The sequence below is a fragment of the Anser anser genome (assembly GCF_964211835.1).
Source record: "Anser anser genome assembly, chromosome: 7".
In the NCBI taxonomy this organism is placed as follows: domain Eukaryota; kingdom Metazoa; phylum Chordata; class Aves; order Anseriformes; family Anatidae; genus Anser; species Anser anser.
The window spans coordinates 16,966,248-16,982,998 of record NC_139727.1 but is presented as its reverse complement, the minus strand read 5'-3'; the positions used below and the strand labels follow the sequence as shown (position 1 = coordinate 16,982,998).

General features: G+C 46.8%; 1 protein-coding gene across 7 annotated transcripts in view; it reads left to right on the top strand.

Moving 5' to 3' along the window:
- The window catches only part of SGPL1 (sphingosine-1-phosphate lyase 1), a 55,392-nt gene that overhangs the window by 30,070 nt on the left and 8,571 nt on the right, over nucleotides 1–16,751 (top strand). For 6 of the 7 annotated variants that reach the window (XM_083844404.1, XM_083844408.1, XM_083844409.1 and 3 more), the window contains exons 2-6: nucleotides 2,947–3,112; nucleotides 4,951–5,018; nucleotides 6,941–7,088; nucleotides 8,686–8,765; nucleotides 10,304–10,432. In XM_083844404.1, the coding sequence (XP_083700530.1) occupies nucleotides 2,947–3,112; nucleotides 4,951–5,018; nucleotides 6,941–7,088; nucleotides 8,686–8,765; nucleotides 10,304–10,432 (591 nt within the window). Of the gene's footprint in view, nucleotides 1–2,624; nucleotides 2,646–2,946; nucleotides 3,113–4,950; nucleotides 5,019–6,940; nucleotides 7,089–8,685; nucleotides 8,766–10,303; nucleotides 10,433–16,751 lie in introns of those variants that run through there. The other variant, XM_083844407.1, reaches the window with a different exon arrangement.

The window sequence follows — 16,751 nt, the reverse complement described above, 5'->3', positions numbered from 1 at the left end:
TGCTTATTGCACGTGGCCAGCATTTCTTCTGGCTGAGCTCAGTTAGGAAATAACTGCGAAATGCCTGTGTCCTTGGGGAGTGGACGTGTATGAAGCCGGGGAGTCATCGCCGTGGCAGTAAGGGACGTGGCTGGGTGATGGGGCTCAGCTTGAGGGCTGACTTGATGATTTTGGTCTTTTCCAACCCAGAAGATTCTGTGGTCAGCTGCTGTGCTGAACCTGAGTTTTCTGGGCACGGCTGGTGGGTCTCAGATCGGTGCCGTACCCCCAGCAGGTGACAGTCAGGTTGGTCTCGGAGCTGTGATGTCTCCCCAGGAGTCCAGACTGGAGACTGGGTGCCAAACCTGCCTTTTGACTCCAGTGTGAGGGGCCCTTCCAGAGCCGGAGGGGAAAGAATTAAAACAGCTGGGCTAAACGGAGGCATTTATTACCCCTGCCTCCTCCCTGTGAAATAAGGAAGCAGCGTGGAGCTGCAGCAGCGAGGCTGCCATCACGCGTTGTTGGGGGTAATAAAACCAGGGCATGTTTGAATGATACCTTTGGAGTTAAGTTAGCAATCCGGAGAACAGAGGCCTTGTGTCGTAGTGGATACGTGGGGGCAAACGAGCACTTTAAAAACGCTGAGTGCTGAGAAATCCCGTTGCATAGCTAACCAGTTCCCCGTGCCACTTTGCACTGTTGCCTTAATTTCTTTTCAGTATCCTCCTAACTCGATCAATCTCGCCCTTTAAACTCTTGTAAGTATGAAATGACTGAAGGAGAAAGTGAGAGGTACAGAGAAAGTTTTGCTCTCTCAAACTATTCTTTGCAGCGATCCCAAGAGAAAGAAATCCTTGGGGTTAGCATTAACATCACAGATCTTTTCTCGTTTGTTCAAAGCTTGGTAGCATCGTTGGGTTACCACATAGCAGTGCTGGTGTGCGTGCTTTTACCTCGGTGCATACTTAAGGTAAAATATTTTGTCTCACATCCCGGTAACATGAAAGTTAGCTGAGGCATGTTGCCTGGTGTTTGCAGCAGGCTGAGAGCAGAAAGCAGATGGGTCATTGTGTGTGTTGCCGTGATGCCTTCATTACAAACCTGAGCCTTTTTTTTTTTTCCTGATGACAGTGATGAGGAAGCAGGGTTGTGCAGCTGCATCCGGGAGTGTCACAGCTTTCAGATGATCCTGAGCGAAGCACGGGGATGTCTGCAGCGAGTTTGGAGTCGAGCAGCCTGCGTTTACAGGACACGTTGTCCCTGTTGGTTAAGCACTCCTTTGCAGGGATTGCTCCCAGAAAGCTGCGCAGGCTCGCTGAAACTTGAGAAGTCCCTCTGGTTAGCGGAAAAGGCAGACCTTCCCCTAAACGCACCCGTTAAATCATCTTCGTGGTGCCAGAATTGGAGGGCTGGGCGTGAACAAGCCGTGGCCTAATTGCGGCGGGTTGTGTGGCTGCCTTTTTTCGGGCAGAAGTGGCTGGTGTGTTCTTAAACTGCCCTTCGCCCAGCAAACGGGTGCTAATTGGGCTTCTCGGGGCTGCTCCTCCCCGTGGCTTTGCGCTGTTCAGTCCCTCTCCTTCACCCTGTGCTGGGGCAAGGGTGATGATACTCCTCTGCAGTGGGCTGGCACTCTTGTTCGACAGATTTTTTTGTTTTAGCCTTACATTTGGGTTGCTTTAGTGTTTTTTCAATCCTCTCACGTGTATTTTACTGCTTTTCCAAAGCAGTGATTGCTCATTAGTGCTTTGTGAGGCACCCTGCCTTTCTCCTGTAGCTGTTTGGAAGCACTTCGCCTTTTTAAGCTGCTGGTAGCCTTTCCCATTGAGTTGGAGGTGATGTGCCACCCCTAAGGGTGACCCAAAAAAACAACTAAATGCTGCTTCTGTTGGTAACTTGCCCCAGAAGTGAGATCTGTGCGGGGTGCTGAGAAGGAAGTTGTAGCAGCTATTACCTTAGCGGTTTATCCATCTTTGTAAGGCACTCCAAACCCACCAAGGTTCTGACAGTGTAAGTGTCAAGGATTTGTATTTCTCTTTTGTAGTGCTGGACATTCCCCTGGACGGCCCTCCAGCAAAACTGGGGAACACGGTTTGGGAGGAGGCTTGGGCAGAGTGCTCTGGGGGCTGAAGAAGATTCCAAAATACTTTTATCTGGTTGTAGCACCCAACGAGGTGTGACTACCTGGATCATTCTCATCCCTAGAACGCTTGTTTCCCCACAGAAAATTGTTTAGGAGACCCCCTGTTTTGGGGAAATGACCTTTCCCCCTTGTGTGCATCCTGTTGTCCCCACCCTGTTCTCCTAGGCTTGAAGATGGCGTGCTTGGAAGCTATTGATTAGTAGGTGCTTGGTCTCTGTCCTGGCAGTGATTGCTAATTTAATATTGTAATTATGATTGCATCACAGTTTCTGGTGTTCTTTTCTTCCAGTAGCGTTTGCCTCTGCTGTCCTTCTTCTGTAAGGAATGCAATAATTAGATCTCAGCCCTGAGGAGTTGCTGAGTACTCACATCTTAAAAAAAAAAATCCAGCTCTAGGTACTTAAATAGCCCTGTTCTGGTGGTACGTGGTGAACGGTGGTAGCTCAGTCTTCCCTTGCCACCTGAGCAGATAATTCCTTGGAAAGAGGAATATTGTGGATAACACAGCTGCTTCTCTTGGGCCATGGTAAGATCTGGTGGTGCGTCTTGGGACTGTGAAGCTTGAGCATCCTGCTCGTCTGCCAGTGGCTCTTCGCTCTGAAGTCTCTAAGGATGTGTTTTTATCAGTGGTTTTTAATTGGAAATGAGTGACAATGTGCCCTACCTGTTCCTTTCACAGGGATTAGGGAAAGCAAGAGGGGTCTGTGTACTGGAAAACACCTCAATAGACTCCAGCAGAGGGGAATTCTGTCGTTTGAGCACTTTTGATGCCCTGTTTGTGTGTGTTTGAGCTTTTCTTAATGCCTGTCTCGTTTCCCTTGGTGTAGGATGCCATTTCTACCTACAAGGAAATCCTGCAGGTGTACTGGGAGACAGCAACGGGCTTTGTGAACGCCTGCTGCGATGGACTGGAGCCCTGGCAGTTAGTTGGGTTGACCTTGTCTTCTACGCTTTTAGCCGTATGGCTGCATGGCTTCCTCTTCCAGCCCGAGAGTAAGTATTTAAAATGGGTCTTCCCTTTGTGGGAAGGGAGAGGGGACAGTTGTTCTCGGGTAGTGGGGGGAAAGGGGCAAAAAGAGACTGAGCATCTGTTAAAACACGCCTTCTGCTGTCAGCCAGGATTGACAAAACCCTATTCCGAATTAGGGTCAGGGCCTGGGTAAGCAGCGAAACATCCCCATTCCTGCAGAGGGTGTGGCAGGCCAGCCTGGAATGTGCCTGCATCTCCTTCAGTTCCTTCGGTCTCCCTTCTGCCTCTGGGTGGGCCCTTTACTCATCACAACACTCCCTTGCTCAAAACCTGGGGAAATCGATGCAAGAGCTGGGGTCCTGGGAGCTCAGTCACTAACAAAGTGTCTGGGTTGCTTTTGCTCTTGATTGCTTCCCTTCCTGGGGGAGAAAACAGGCTTTCAGTTTGGTGCTGGGAACGTGTTTCATCCTCAGGAGGTCCAAGATAATTGTGTGGTTGTGCTGCCTTTTTTTTTTTTGAGCGGGTTCCTACTTTGAGCGATTTCTGATATCAGCAGCTCTTCAGTGGGACCTCTTTTGATGAACCTGCAATATTTTCTGTCTCTACGTGGTTGTCAGGGATAACTGCCTTGCCCTTGGAGGAGAACGGTGCTTTGCAGATCCCCCAGGCCTCAGGGTTATGCTTATTTTTGTTAAAAACAGCAGAGTTTTTAATTAGCGTCTGTGCCTCTCTGCTCCTCAAACAGGCTTTTTTTGAAAGGCAAGAGTAAGTGAATAGTGGGAACTTGTGCCCAGTATAGGTTCTTGGCTAATGTTTGTACTGCTGCACAGTATTTTTAAAATATTGACTAGTTATTATGAAGTCTAATTAAGCTGTCTGGATATTTCAGCAATTTATTTTTTCCCCTCAGTGTGGATGTTTGTAATTAAACAGTTTGCACACAAATGTGCAACAGAAAAGTTATTTTTGGAGTGCTAACAAATATTTGCTACAGAATGTGCCAGACTGCACTTACTGTCCTCCTGCAGCTTTTCAAAATATATCTGAAGTGTATATAAAATGGGGGGAAAAAGGCTGATGCTGTAGATAAGATTGGGAAGTCCTAAAATGGTTGATTTTTCTTTTAAAGCTTGTTTAGCTGTTTCCTGGTGAAAGTGTCTTGTGACTGGTGCTTGGCTGAAACGCCTGGAGGACTTAGTGGCTATAAAGCAGCTCTGTCATCCCGCGTGCATTCCTGCCTTTAAAGTTACCCCGGGAGTTTTCTGGTGTTTGCCATCACCTCAGGGACGGAGGGAGAGTGTGGTGCCACGGAGGTGACACCATGTCCTCTCTTCCATCCCTTCTTCCCCCGTGGCCTGGGAGCCTGGTTCATGTTGCTGAACATTTTCATGTTGTACTATCCTGGTTTCAAGATGCAGAAAAAAATTTCAACAAGCTTTTACCTTTTTGCTGGAGACCTTGTCTTTAGCAAATCCAAACTCCCTCTCCTTGTAAAATTGCATGTGTGGGTGCAAATTCCCATTCAGGCAGGTGCTGGCCTTCCTTATGCCTCGTTTGGAAAGATTTTAGCCTTTTTAGTTTGTATGACTTTACTTGGTGGCCTTAGGAACAAAGTAGGAAAATGAGTTAAACCACTGATTCTGATAGATGGCTGCTGTTGTGCAAACCAGTTCCTTCTGCAGCCTGGTCTGTCTGCTTTCTGATGCACTGCTCTGCCTCTCCACGTCCCCTTTGTGACTTTTACTTTAGCCTGCATCGGAAATACCAAGCCTGTCATGGGTTGGGGTGGAAGTATTGTGCTTCGAGTCAGTTTTTAGTTTGTTGAGTCATATGAGGTTAACTTCTGACTCTTGTCTTTCAGGTTTAACATCCCGAATTAAAAAACAGTTCTTTAAACTACTGAGAAGAATGCCATTTGTTGGGGCTATAGTAAGTATTTGAGCAGCTGTTTGTACTGTTACTCCAAGCCCTTGTTTTAGCCTGTGTAGCTGTGTCTCGGAGAACCTACAGTTCTGCGCCTCTTTGCTGTCATGTCGCTGTAATCGTAATGGTCCAAAGGTATAGATCTGGATCTGCTGCCGCCTGGGTAATGAAAGATAACTTCTACCTAGTCTTCTTTTATAGTAGTTTTGCTCTGATAAAGTACCACTTTTTTTTTTTTACACCAAGTATCAGTGAATCAGTAGCAGAGTTGTGCAGTGGCAGAATTTTCCAATGGTGTTCCCTCCTTGTTAGATTTCAAGAAAATAACTTGATTCGTGGAAGATGAGGACACAATGAACTTGAGTTGTTCTGGAACAATGTCTCGAACAAGTGTGAGATAGCCAGGCGTCTGTTGTGCAACATGGAAGGATAATTGTTTTAATCAATGACTGGCCACGATTAGTTCAGAGCTCCTATCTGTTAGCATAGTTAGCGTTATAGCACAGCGATATCAGAAGCTTGTGTAATCATTAAAATGAGACAGGCTTTAGTGTCTAGGAGATGTTTTTTACTTAAAAACTTGAAACTACAAATGTCAGCAAGTCTTAGCACGTTAACAACTTAATGCTCAAGAAATGCACAGCTTGGTTTCTTTTACCTGGTACGTGATGGTATCGTACTCGATTGGCCTTTCTGCTTGATGCGTAGGCAGCTTTGCACGTTGAATTGGCGGGGTGTGGGGGTTGCTGGGTCTGTTGTAGGCAACTTTATCAGATGGAAGTAGTAAAGAGGAACTTTTTCCTTTTGACCTCGATATGGATGCAGTTATCAAGTTTCTCCCCAAGCCCTCTGTAAGGAATAGCATCTCCATTTCATGTGTCCCAATTTTCACCTTCTGGCTCGAGTAGCCATTGATCAGATGAAGTAATTACTAGCTCTCCTCCGCTTATATTTGTTGTCTGCCCCTTAGGCGAGGACATCTCCTGGGTCCCTCTGTTTTGTCCAGGCTTACTTTCTCAGGGCTAGCACGGTAAAGCTCCTGACATGCCCTACCTGTGTGCTGTTCCCACTCTTTCGTAGGCTGATAACCTATCAGTTGCTTACGGGAGGCCTTGACTTTGAGGCAATCCAATGTCCAAAAGTCTTTAAGGCTGATAACATCCCAACACCTATGTTGTCTGGAAGAAGAGTGTCTGCTTTGAAAGGTTTTCTGAGAGGGAGTCTGGGCCTGCTGCATGTGGGGTATGAGCAGGAAGAGAGAAATCTCTTAACTCTGCCTGTAAGGGAGATTTCTTTAATGTTTCTGTTTTTGTGATTCTCTAAACTGTGTATGTGACGGTAGACAAGACAAGGTATGAAATATAATGAATCTGAAGACTTCTGTAAATTATGGACAGTGACTTGAAAAGGTTTGGTGGATAAAAATGAAATGTTTTTGCCTTAAGCTTTGCTTTCTCAGCTATTGAAGGTGCTCCAAGTTCCCACTGCTCGTCAGTACCCATTATCAGTGCTCAAAGAGTACCATTTCTCTTTGAATGTGGTGGTGTCTGTGTTGTTAAATGAAACACAGCTGAGCAGTGGCCCATTCTGTAGTCATCCATCCCAGTTACTTGGCTCAATTTTGGGCTGTGCCAGCTAGCACACTCCCTTAGCTGCTTCCTGGAGTGGTTTAGAGACTAGTGCATAAGTGTCCATTCCAGGAGGCGTTTTGGAGAAGGGCAGCTTGTTTTTGGTGGGAGAAGTTAGTGGGAAGGGAGAGTTCAACTGCCTGGCGGTCACTCTGCTATGCTTTTTGGTCACAGAGCTGAAACAGTTCCTACCTGTTCTGCTTGCTGGTATGGAAGTAGCCAGCGAGTTCGATCTCACACGTGTTGAACAATTATAATCTGGCCAGCACCTTTGTTAATAGGCTTTTCCTTTCTTTTTAGATTCAAAAGAAGATTGATGAGGCCTTGAATGATGTCACTTCCAGTTTATCCTTCCTGAAAGATGAAAAAGATTATATCAAAGCGCTGCCGGAACAAGGCATGAGCCAGCCTGAAGTACTACAGAAGATGAAAGAGTACAGCTCAAAAGGTATGACTGAGTCTGTGCTCTAGCAAAGGTGGGTCTGTTTCAGAGACAGCATTAGACTTACTTGGTTAAATGAGATCTAATGATGCCTGCTCTCAGTTTCATCTTAAATATTGCTCTGCTGATGTTCTTCACTTGCCTGTTTTCCTTTTGGAGGTGATTAAAGTCAGTATTCACAATGTCTACTGCTGTATTTGGCTATTTACATTGAAATTCCCTTTCTTTCCCAAGAGTTTAATACTGACTGATGGGAGAGATGAGAAGGAAAATACAGAGGAAGCTTTTTGAATGCATTTCTGAGCAGTTGCCTTGATGTTAAGCTTTTACCAGAAATGTATTTTCTGTGAAGCCCCGAGGAGTGCTCCTAACAAAAAGGACTTCCAAACAGTATTTTTAGGGAGTTTCCAAAACTCACTTTAATCAAAACCAGTGGTTTGCATCTTGAAAATGCCACTCAGGCAAGGCAAAGCCACGATGATGTCCTCTTGGCTTGAGTCCACATAAGCACTGTCTGAAAGTTAATTTGAGTTGCCTCCCTGGTGTAAATATCTCCATGCTGATTCACATCCTGTTATTTCTAATGAGCAAATTTGGGTGGCTTGGCTTGCTGTCCAGAGAATATATGACTGACCTGTTTCTATCTCCAGTCTGATAAAAGCTTGGGATTTTCTGCTAGAACAGTGCATCTACTCCAAATTCAGGAAGAGTTTTGCAACAGAGTATGCTGTAGCAACTTCCTTTTTTTCTACTTTTATGTTGTTTGTGCTGCTTTCTGCGTCTGTCTTCTGTCTGTGTTTTCCCTCATAATAATTACTCCCTTCCTTCTCTGGGCTTTTCCTTCCTTTTTTATTTTTCTGTCCCCTCCTTCCCACACGTGCAGTTTTCTGTGGAAGTTACTTGGAAATGAGGGTTGGATTGTGACTGTGTTCACCTTATGTATGCTTGTGAAGCTGATGCCATCGAGTTTTGTGCAGGAGGCTAACAGTTTGGGGAGGGAGCATATAACCATACAGGTGGAAATACTCTGGGTGTTTAGAGGCAGAAACTAACCTGGTTAAGAGGGTTGAAATGCTGTTAAGTGGTGTGCACGCTGATGCTGTTCCACCCACCTGCTCTGATTTGTTAATGCCTCAGTGGCATTTAGTTTTAGGTAAAATTTAACTGAAGAATCCCATGTTGTAGATTTTAGCAATGCTACCTTGACCTTTCCATCTCAGTGGTGTGATGGGTGCTCTTTGGATGTGACTGTAACTTTAGTGATGAGAGTTGGGCTGTGTGGACAGCAATTTGGGGAGGGTGAACGGGGATTAGGTGGGTTATGTATTAATATAACTGCTTGCTGCGGCTAGCTCTTTATGTGCTGGCACTTTATTCATCATTTCCTTGCAGTTTGCTAAGTTTATGGGACGCAAGCTGCCAGAGGCATAGCGTTGCAGGGAGTTATCTCTCTGGCACAAAAATCATACTTGCTTCTCCTCAATGAAGCCCAAAAGCAAAATCCTTATCTGTAGAACTGCTAGGGGGGGACTTCTTTGTTCTTCTGCATGCTTTTTGGGAATGGCTGTGTTTGCAACCAGTGTGCACCTCTCTTCTCTTTCAGGAGACGTACGTTGGGAGGATGGGAAAGTCTCTGGGACTGTGTACAGCGGTGAAGAGAAACTCACCCGTCTGCTTGTGAAGGTGAAGTGCCAGCAGTCTAACTTGGCATCTTTGCACATATTTTTTAGCAACTTCAGGGTGACCAGAAACCCCTCAACAGTATTCCAGCATCTTTCAAGATAAACAGGGAGGATCTGAAGCTGAGATTGCCCAACTCTGCGGACAGAGCCTAGGGTGAATGTAGGTGGAAGGGGAGTTATTAGCAAAGTGTTGGAGCATTGCAAAATTGGCCAAGTGGCGGTCACTGTGAAAACACTGTAGAGATAACTAGAATCCAATCAGATGAGATGTTGTTTTGAGTATGAAAGAAGCTGAGTGAATTGGAGGCTGGTACTGACCTTTTATTTTGGGGAATAAGAGGCATAAAATTGCCATAGATCAGCTTCAGCAAGCCCCCTGACAGGTGTAGTTGCTGTAGGCTGGAGTGAAAGCACCCTTGGCTGCCCTGCTTTGGGGTTGCTGCAGGACTTTAGCTTTGGAACAGCTTGATGAAGCAAAACAGGATTGTCTTGGTTTAAGCAAAAAGTAGTTTGTAAAATGTTTGGCATTACTGTGCAGTCCAAATCGTGCAACAATGGGGCACTGGCATGCTTCAGTAGAGTCTTTGTTAGGTCTGTTTACCTAGTCTGGAACTTTTTCCTTTGAGAATGCTGGGGAAAAAAAGAAAACTAAACAGCCCAAAGGTCTGTTTTTAAGTACATCTACTGCAAGAGGTTTTTTTTACTAGAAAGGGAAACCTGGCCTTGCTCCTGAGAACAGCTTTTGTACCAGTAGTAATGAGCTCTGTCGGGTGGTTGCTATTGCTGTTTTCTTCTGCCCATTGACATTTCTTTGCCACTTCTGGGAAAGCATAAAGCTCAGAGCAGCCTTTCTAGAGGAGCCTTACCTTGGATTGAGTGTTGTGGAAACATTCCCTCTGTCTGTGCTGATTATTCGCTGGTTTATTGTGCTGTATTTCTTTCAACATCCCTGTGATTGCTTTTTGATCGCGGCTGCAGGAGGCTGGAACTGGCCTGTTGCAGCCTTATCCTGTGAGCCTGCAGTTGCAGAATGAGCATGAAATACTGGTTTCCACGGCCACTTTGGGTGCGGAGTGGGTGGGCAGCTGTGCTTTTCTAGCTGCTTTGGAATTACTCTTTACTATTAAACTCAAACTAGTTCTGCAAAGCAAGATTTTTAAGACTACATACTGGCCTGCTTTGCATAAAGCAGTCATAGAGCATATATATACCTGAACTGGGTGGACAAAAGAAGGGCAGATAATTGTGGTCTTTTTAAAATCGCTAAACCATTAGCAATATTGCTTGTTGTAAAGACAAGGTTATGTTATATAATCATTCCAGAGGCCAGAATGCTCTAGAAAAACAAATGATTTCAGCCTCCTCCCCCCCAGCATAGCTTCCCTGCTTGTGGTGTGTACTCGCAGCAGGAGAAAGTACTGCAGATCTGCAGATAGTCTGTTTATATACTGTGTGCAGTGAGTTCCCAAACCTGGACCTCTTCACTGATAATCCAAGGCTTCACCTGCAGGACTAACTTTCTGTCTCTGTTTTCTGAAGGTGTACGAAGAGTTTGCCTGGAGTAATCCTCTCCATCCGGATATATTCCCTGGTCTGAGGAAGATGGAAGCAGAAGTAGTGAGGGTTGCCTGTACTCTCTTCCACGGGGGCCCCAACTCTTGTGGTGCTGTAAGTAGCTTGTGCTCAAGTGCCCCGTGAGCATTTGGATACTTCTGACTCGAAGTGCAAATGCACTTTCTGCTATCCATCCAGCTCTGAGGCTGAGGTCATTCTGGTATACTGTTCTGGTAGGTGCAATGCCAGCATAGCTGTCCAGGAGATGGTTGGTAATTGCTCTTCTCAGGGAAGCTTTATGAGAGATGATTTAACTCCAAGTAGTTCTTAAATGATGATTTACTTCACCTGTTTTTTCACACCCTTAAATGAGACAGGCTTGCTGGCGGTAGGAAAAGAGACCCAGTGTAATGTACCATAGAAGCCTGCCTGCTTGTCACTGGGGGATGCCAAACAGAGCAGTGTCACTTCGAGTAGCTCCCCTCAGGTTTAATCTGTGAGCCTGCCAGAATGCTGAGACTGAGGACAAGGCTGGCTGGCTGGTCACCAACAAGCAGCTTGAAGCATTCGTGATCAAGCGGGCATGGCACTTACTGTCACCTCTCCAACTGGAAAGCTCTCTTTCCAGCCTTGTGTGGCCTACCAGGGTGGAAACCAATTTTAAAGCCTCCACAGAATTCAAAGTCAGAGTCCAAATGTGTGCCCTTACACTGATGTTTTCAAATTTCATCAAAGAACAAAAGCTGTCAAGTTGTACAGTGAGCTATTACTGTATAAATAAGCCACGGCTTCTTGCACTCCTTTCTCCTGGTTTGCCTCTTTGGTAGGAATTCTGAGTTCCTCAGGCAGGCCACATTCTCTACCTGTCTGTGGTGCCACAGGACAGCGAGGTCTTATCTGCTAGCATGGTGTTTGTGTGCAACTGTGACACAAAGACTGCTTAATAACTTGCAAAGTAATAGTTCCACTTGTGAGGAGAATCCAGATGAGACTTTTCAGAGGCTGAGTGTGACATGGTTGCATCTGTAAACATGCCAGGGAGGTGGAAGGCCTGCAAAGGCTTAAGATTGATATGGGAAGGCAGTGTTAACATGGGTTTATGGGCTGAACTGGCACTGAATAGGCTTAATCTGCCCATTGGGAGCTTGGTTGTGTTGAGGAGGTAGGTAGAATAGCCTTATGGTAGGAGTAGTGGGGACCAAACTCCAGCTGGACTGAAGATGCAACTTGATTGTGCAGTAATGTCAGATGTGATTGCCTTCGATAGCAGGAGGCTGCACCTGGTGACCTGAGCTGTCTCCTTGGGTTCAGGGTTCCTAAACCCCCCTCTGTGCTGGGAGGGACTGTATTCCTGGTGCCACCCTTGAGCCTGGAGAAGCAGCGTGCCTCTTGGCATCTAAAAATAATCTGACCTCTTCTCCTTGCTGACTTGCTGTGCTGAGACTGTCTGTGGAGGGGGCAGGAGGCTGTTAAAACTTGTCTTTATCAATACCTGAGAAGCTGACTGATGCAAGTCAAATAGATAGCTCTGTGACACTTATCATGTGGCTGGAGAACTTTGCTTGCGGAAGTCGGCAGCGCGAGTTCAGCTTTCGTTATGTAGGGTGCATGTTGTAAAAGTGTCAACCTTGGCCCCCTGGGTGCTTCCACTGAAGCCTGGAAGTAAAATTGTGTGGGAGGAGAAATTCAGAACAGTAAAAAGAAAAAAATAAAGCCCCAAATCAATCAGACAGTGATCACAGGCAATGTGAGACCTGCAGACTCTCTGGGGAATCCCACTTTTCCCTCTGCTGCTTCCTCTTCCCCTGCCTTCAGAGGATCATGCTGCAAAGCCGCAGCTGAGTCGAGCAGAAGCAGTGAATGGGGAAGCGTGCAACCCGCCATGAAGTTAGCCTCTAGCTGGTTGAGCAGGCAAATTTGCAGGGTCAGAGGGAGGGCTGAAAAGGTGATTGGGTGGAAACAGAGGATTAATTGCACCCCTGTAATTATCTTGTCCAAACGAGTCTCTCCAGTGGACTTTTTGCCTTCCTCCTGCGTTGCCCTTCCTGTCTGAGTGTCCAGAGGAGCTGGCAGTTGTTGGAGAGATGTGGGAGGAGATAACAGCTCATGTGCTCTTTAAGCACTTGGGCTCAAAGACTTCTTTTATTTTCTTCTCCCCGGAACAGAGTTAGCATTTCAGAATGATTTCTGGAGGTTTGCACGGTAACAAAGCCATTTAAAAAGAGTGTTTTCTCCAAACTGCAGCTATTCTTTGGCTCTGAAAGGCCTTGCTGTAATTGGTAGCTCAGACTGCCACAGTTATGCTTCGGTACCCAGCGAGGCTGTGAAATACAGATGGCCAAACCAGGGCGGGTGTAGTGCTGCGAGTTACTTTTATCTCCAAATTGATCTGTTCAGCAGGTGCTGCTGGCTTTTTCTAGTGAGAAGGCTCCTGCTTCACTTAATTCAACTTTTGCAGTGCTGTAAACTAAAACAAATGCTTTTTTTCCTGAATTCCACCGCCGCTCTGTGTGAGAACCAATGGATGTGTGTCTATTGCCAGGTCCCTGTCCGCTGGATTTACTAGCCTGGTGGAAGCAGCGGGGGCCGCCAGCCCAATTTTGTTGGTGCCTGCCTCCTGAAGGTAGATGGAGCTTGGTGGTGTGTCTGAAGAGCTCGCTTTGTGGGTTGGGAGAAGGAAAAGGTTGTGCTTCTCGGGTGAATTCACTTCCTTAGTGCTCTGATTTCCGTGATAGGGAGCAAATCAGTGCTTTTTGGGGCTGATACTCAGGTGCTCAGTCTGGGAAAAGCTGCTCAAAGCGACACTTTTGCCCTATTTCCAGGGCTTTCAGCAGCCTGGGCATCTCTGCACAGTCGTGTGGACATCTTCCCAAGCAGCGTCTCTGGAGAGCAGTCTGCTGCTTCTTCTTTGAAGGTTTTCGGTGTGTTTTGTGAAGGTTAAAATACAGGGTGTCATTTCAGATTTCTGAATGCTAAATTAGGCAAGTAGCTTGCATTATTTACAGGAGGTGCCTTTATGCGAGATGTGAGGGCTGTAAGTCTCCGTGGTTCAAACATGGACATAAAAACGCTAACAATTCCCTCGTGGTAGGGCTGCTCAGGCATACATTTTGCCTTAAGTTTCACCAAGAGGTGTCCCAGGCTTTTAAACAGTGTTTAAAAAGTAATCATTTTCAGCAGTGTATGGGTGCTTCCTATTTCTCACTAATTACTACTTCTGTCCTTTCTTCTAATCACGTTACGGAAGAGCAGAGACAGGATTTGGTGACTTTTTTTGGCTCCCAGGAGATTCTAATCACATTCCTGCAATGATTTGGAAGGACTAATTAAGCTCAGTACGTAGAGGAGGAATGGGGGGGGGGGTTCATTGTCTGATGTAGGCAAGTGTTCCTGGTCACAAGGTGCTCTGCTTTGCAGTGCTGGCTCTGAGGATTTCCCCTCTAATTTGAGGGGGAAATTTAAGGTTTTTATGCAAGCCTGCATAGTTTTATTTTTTAGTGTTTTTTTGAACTTGAAGGGGCAGCTTTGAATGAAGTGCAGAGGAAAACTGAATGTGGGGTGTATGTGTTTCATGTTGACCTCCCTGCTTTGCAGCTGAGCACAGGAGGGAGCAGCCAAAATCAGAAGATGCAAGCCTAAGCCTCCTGTAGAAGCCTGCTTGTCTCTTCCTCCCCAGTTCTGGGGGACTCTCTGGGCTCTTTCAGACTTTGTCATAGAGCTGCCTGCTCCTTTGGTGTAGGAGTTTAACAGTGAAATGTGAGCACTGCATCTTGGGGGGGGCTTAAACTCTGGCTTGTCCTTCTGCAGATCTATCAGTCTTTATCTTTCATAAGCAGGTCACCTTGAGAGATAACTGGGGGCTTCTACAACCAGCATGTTTACAGGGGTTTTATGCAAGTCTGCCACTACGTTATGGACATACAGAAGGTTGTGGTGTATTCTTGCCCTAATGCTGCCTTAGAAATAAATTGTAGCTGACTTTTATTCGTAGCATAGTTCAGCTCAGGGAAACTTGGTCAGCTTTTTCTCCAGGGTCTGGATGGATGTGTTTGCTAATGTGAAATTCCAGCAAAATGGAGAGACCCCAAGCTGAGCAAGGTGGCTGTTGTGTGTCTGACAGCTTGACAGAGACTGCAGGTGGCATGGCAGAAGAAATCCCACAGCAAGAACTGTGCCTCTTATTGCTGTTTCAGTGCTGAGGCTCCAGAGCACTGGGATTTGGAGGGAGTGAGTAATAGGAGGGATATACCAAGTTGAGAGAGCAGGAGGGTTATGTGCTCTCTCCTTTTCCTTCCCGTTTGGAAAATAATAAATAAATCAAGAACAAAAGTGTGTTTATTTGCCTTTTTCCCCACGCTTCGCCTGGCTTTAGAAGATAGCGCAGGGCTGGAAAGCTGCTTAAAACAATGCCTGTTTCCAGCCCTTTTCCCCGTGGCATCGCTCGTGCCTGTGCACTTTCATTTAGGGGAGGGAGGAGATGATGTGAGTGCCATTGGCCGGAGCTGAATCACTGCGTGCTGGCCAGCTGCCGGCGTGCCGCGGGCGGTGGGAATTTGTCCTGTGACCGTGATTCAGGCTCTGGCTGGGGCAGGACAAGTTCACAGCGAAGCTGATGGAGCCTCTGGGCAAGGAGCAGACTCCCTCTGTAGGTGTAAGCCTCCTGGACCAAGCTGCATCCCGCTGCTCTGTCGCATCTCTGTGGTGCGGACTCGTCTCGGGATGATTTAGGAGGCTTGCCTGGCTGAAAGTCTGCTCTTTGAGTGGATTTTCAGCTGGAGCTGCTGGCTGAGCGAGCTTTCTGCGTGGTCATGTACGTGCCTGGGAGGAGGGTCCGTCCTGGAGCTGATCAGCTGCTGAAAAGTGATTTCGACTTCCCCAAACCTGCATGGCTCAATGTTTGCGTGCAGGTGATAAGCCAGGTATTGGAGGCAGGTGCAGGCTGTATAAGGGTGAGGCAGTGGTGCTTTGGTGGAGAGACTGAAGCACACAAATAAGGCTGTTACAGAGGCTGCTTTCTGAAGAGCGGATTAGGATAGGGTACAGGTAGGAGCTGCTTGCTCAACAAGGAGCAGGCCTGGTCCCATGAAGTGTCTGGTGCTCAGTAACGCCAGCCCTGAGATCCCCAGATTGTGCCCAGCAATGTTTTCACAATCGCTGCAATATTGTAAGCGATGTTGCAAGCAACATTACAAGCATGCAGTGATTCTGCTCCTCTTCTCCCACCCCGCAGCACCAAGGGAATCCGCGTTATGCCGGCTGTGATTTTCCAAAGATAGCTGACAGCTCTACAGATCTCTTTATAAGAAGGGTTGAGAAGTGAATGACACAGCCTGTGAACCGCTGAAGACGTTGCGCTGCCATCTATTTACTTCACAATTAATGCAATGATTTCTTTATCCAGCGTGAGGCTCTCGTAGGGCTTTTCTGCAGCAGCTGCTGCTTTACAAAGTGGAGAGGAAAATAAAAAAGCAGAAACTGCCTGTGGTGTGACAGTCACTTCCACGCTGCCTGTGGTGGCAGCTGTTGCTAGCTTGGATCACGTTGGGAAGAGATGTGGCAGGCTGCTTTTTGTGCCTGTGAACTTTGTTCCTTATCACTGTGCTTAATGTTTAGTCACTGTCACGCTGTCATGCGTCTTCCTTGTGTTTTGGGGTTTTGCGGCAATGTCAGCGGGGAAAAACCAGAAGAAAATGCAGACTAGCAGATGGCATAAGGCATACTAATGTGGCTGCATCCTTTTTATGGTCACTTGGGGTGGCGTATTAAAAGCAAGTGGCAGTTTGTTCATGGGGATCGAAAATCAGTCCTCTGTAAGCATTGTATGTAGCTCCTGATTCCTTTCTTTCACCTGAACCATGAGCACCTGTTGTAGGTGCTGGCTGTGCCCACGTTACGGCTCACCCCGTGCAGCAGTAACAGATGGAAGCATTAATGCCTGCAGGCTGCTTGAAAAGCCAACCTCGTGTTTTACGAGGTTAAAATTTTACCTTGGCTTGTGCCCACACTTTTCTGCCCCTTGCACACCAGGACTCATAAAGGCTTGCTGAAGATAGTCCTCCAATTTGAGGAATTTCTTATAATAAAGTGTTTCATTTATTTGCCAAAAGCTCTTGAATGTTCAGTAGTGAACCTGATCAAAGGGCTGGTGTGCGTACCTTCCTCTTTCCAGCCCCACAAAAAACCCCTTGCAAAAACCCCTTGCTCACCTTTGGTCAGGGGAAGGGGGCTGGGACAGCACAGATACCAAGGAACGAGCTGGGGGGTGTAATGCAGAAATTGCTTCTTGGGGCCTGGAGGGCTTAAGGGCTCCAGCCTGGTACTGACCAGACCTTGCCTAGCTTCTGCAGAGAAGGGGCATGAGGGCTGTGCGCTCTGCTGTGCCCCAGGTTCTGGGAAGGTTTCTTAGTCCAGGAGCCGTGCCAAGCCTGCGCTG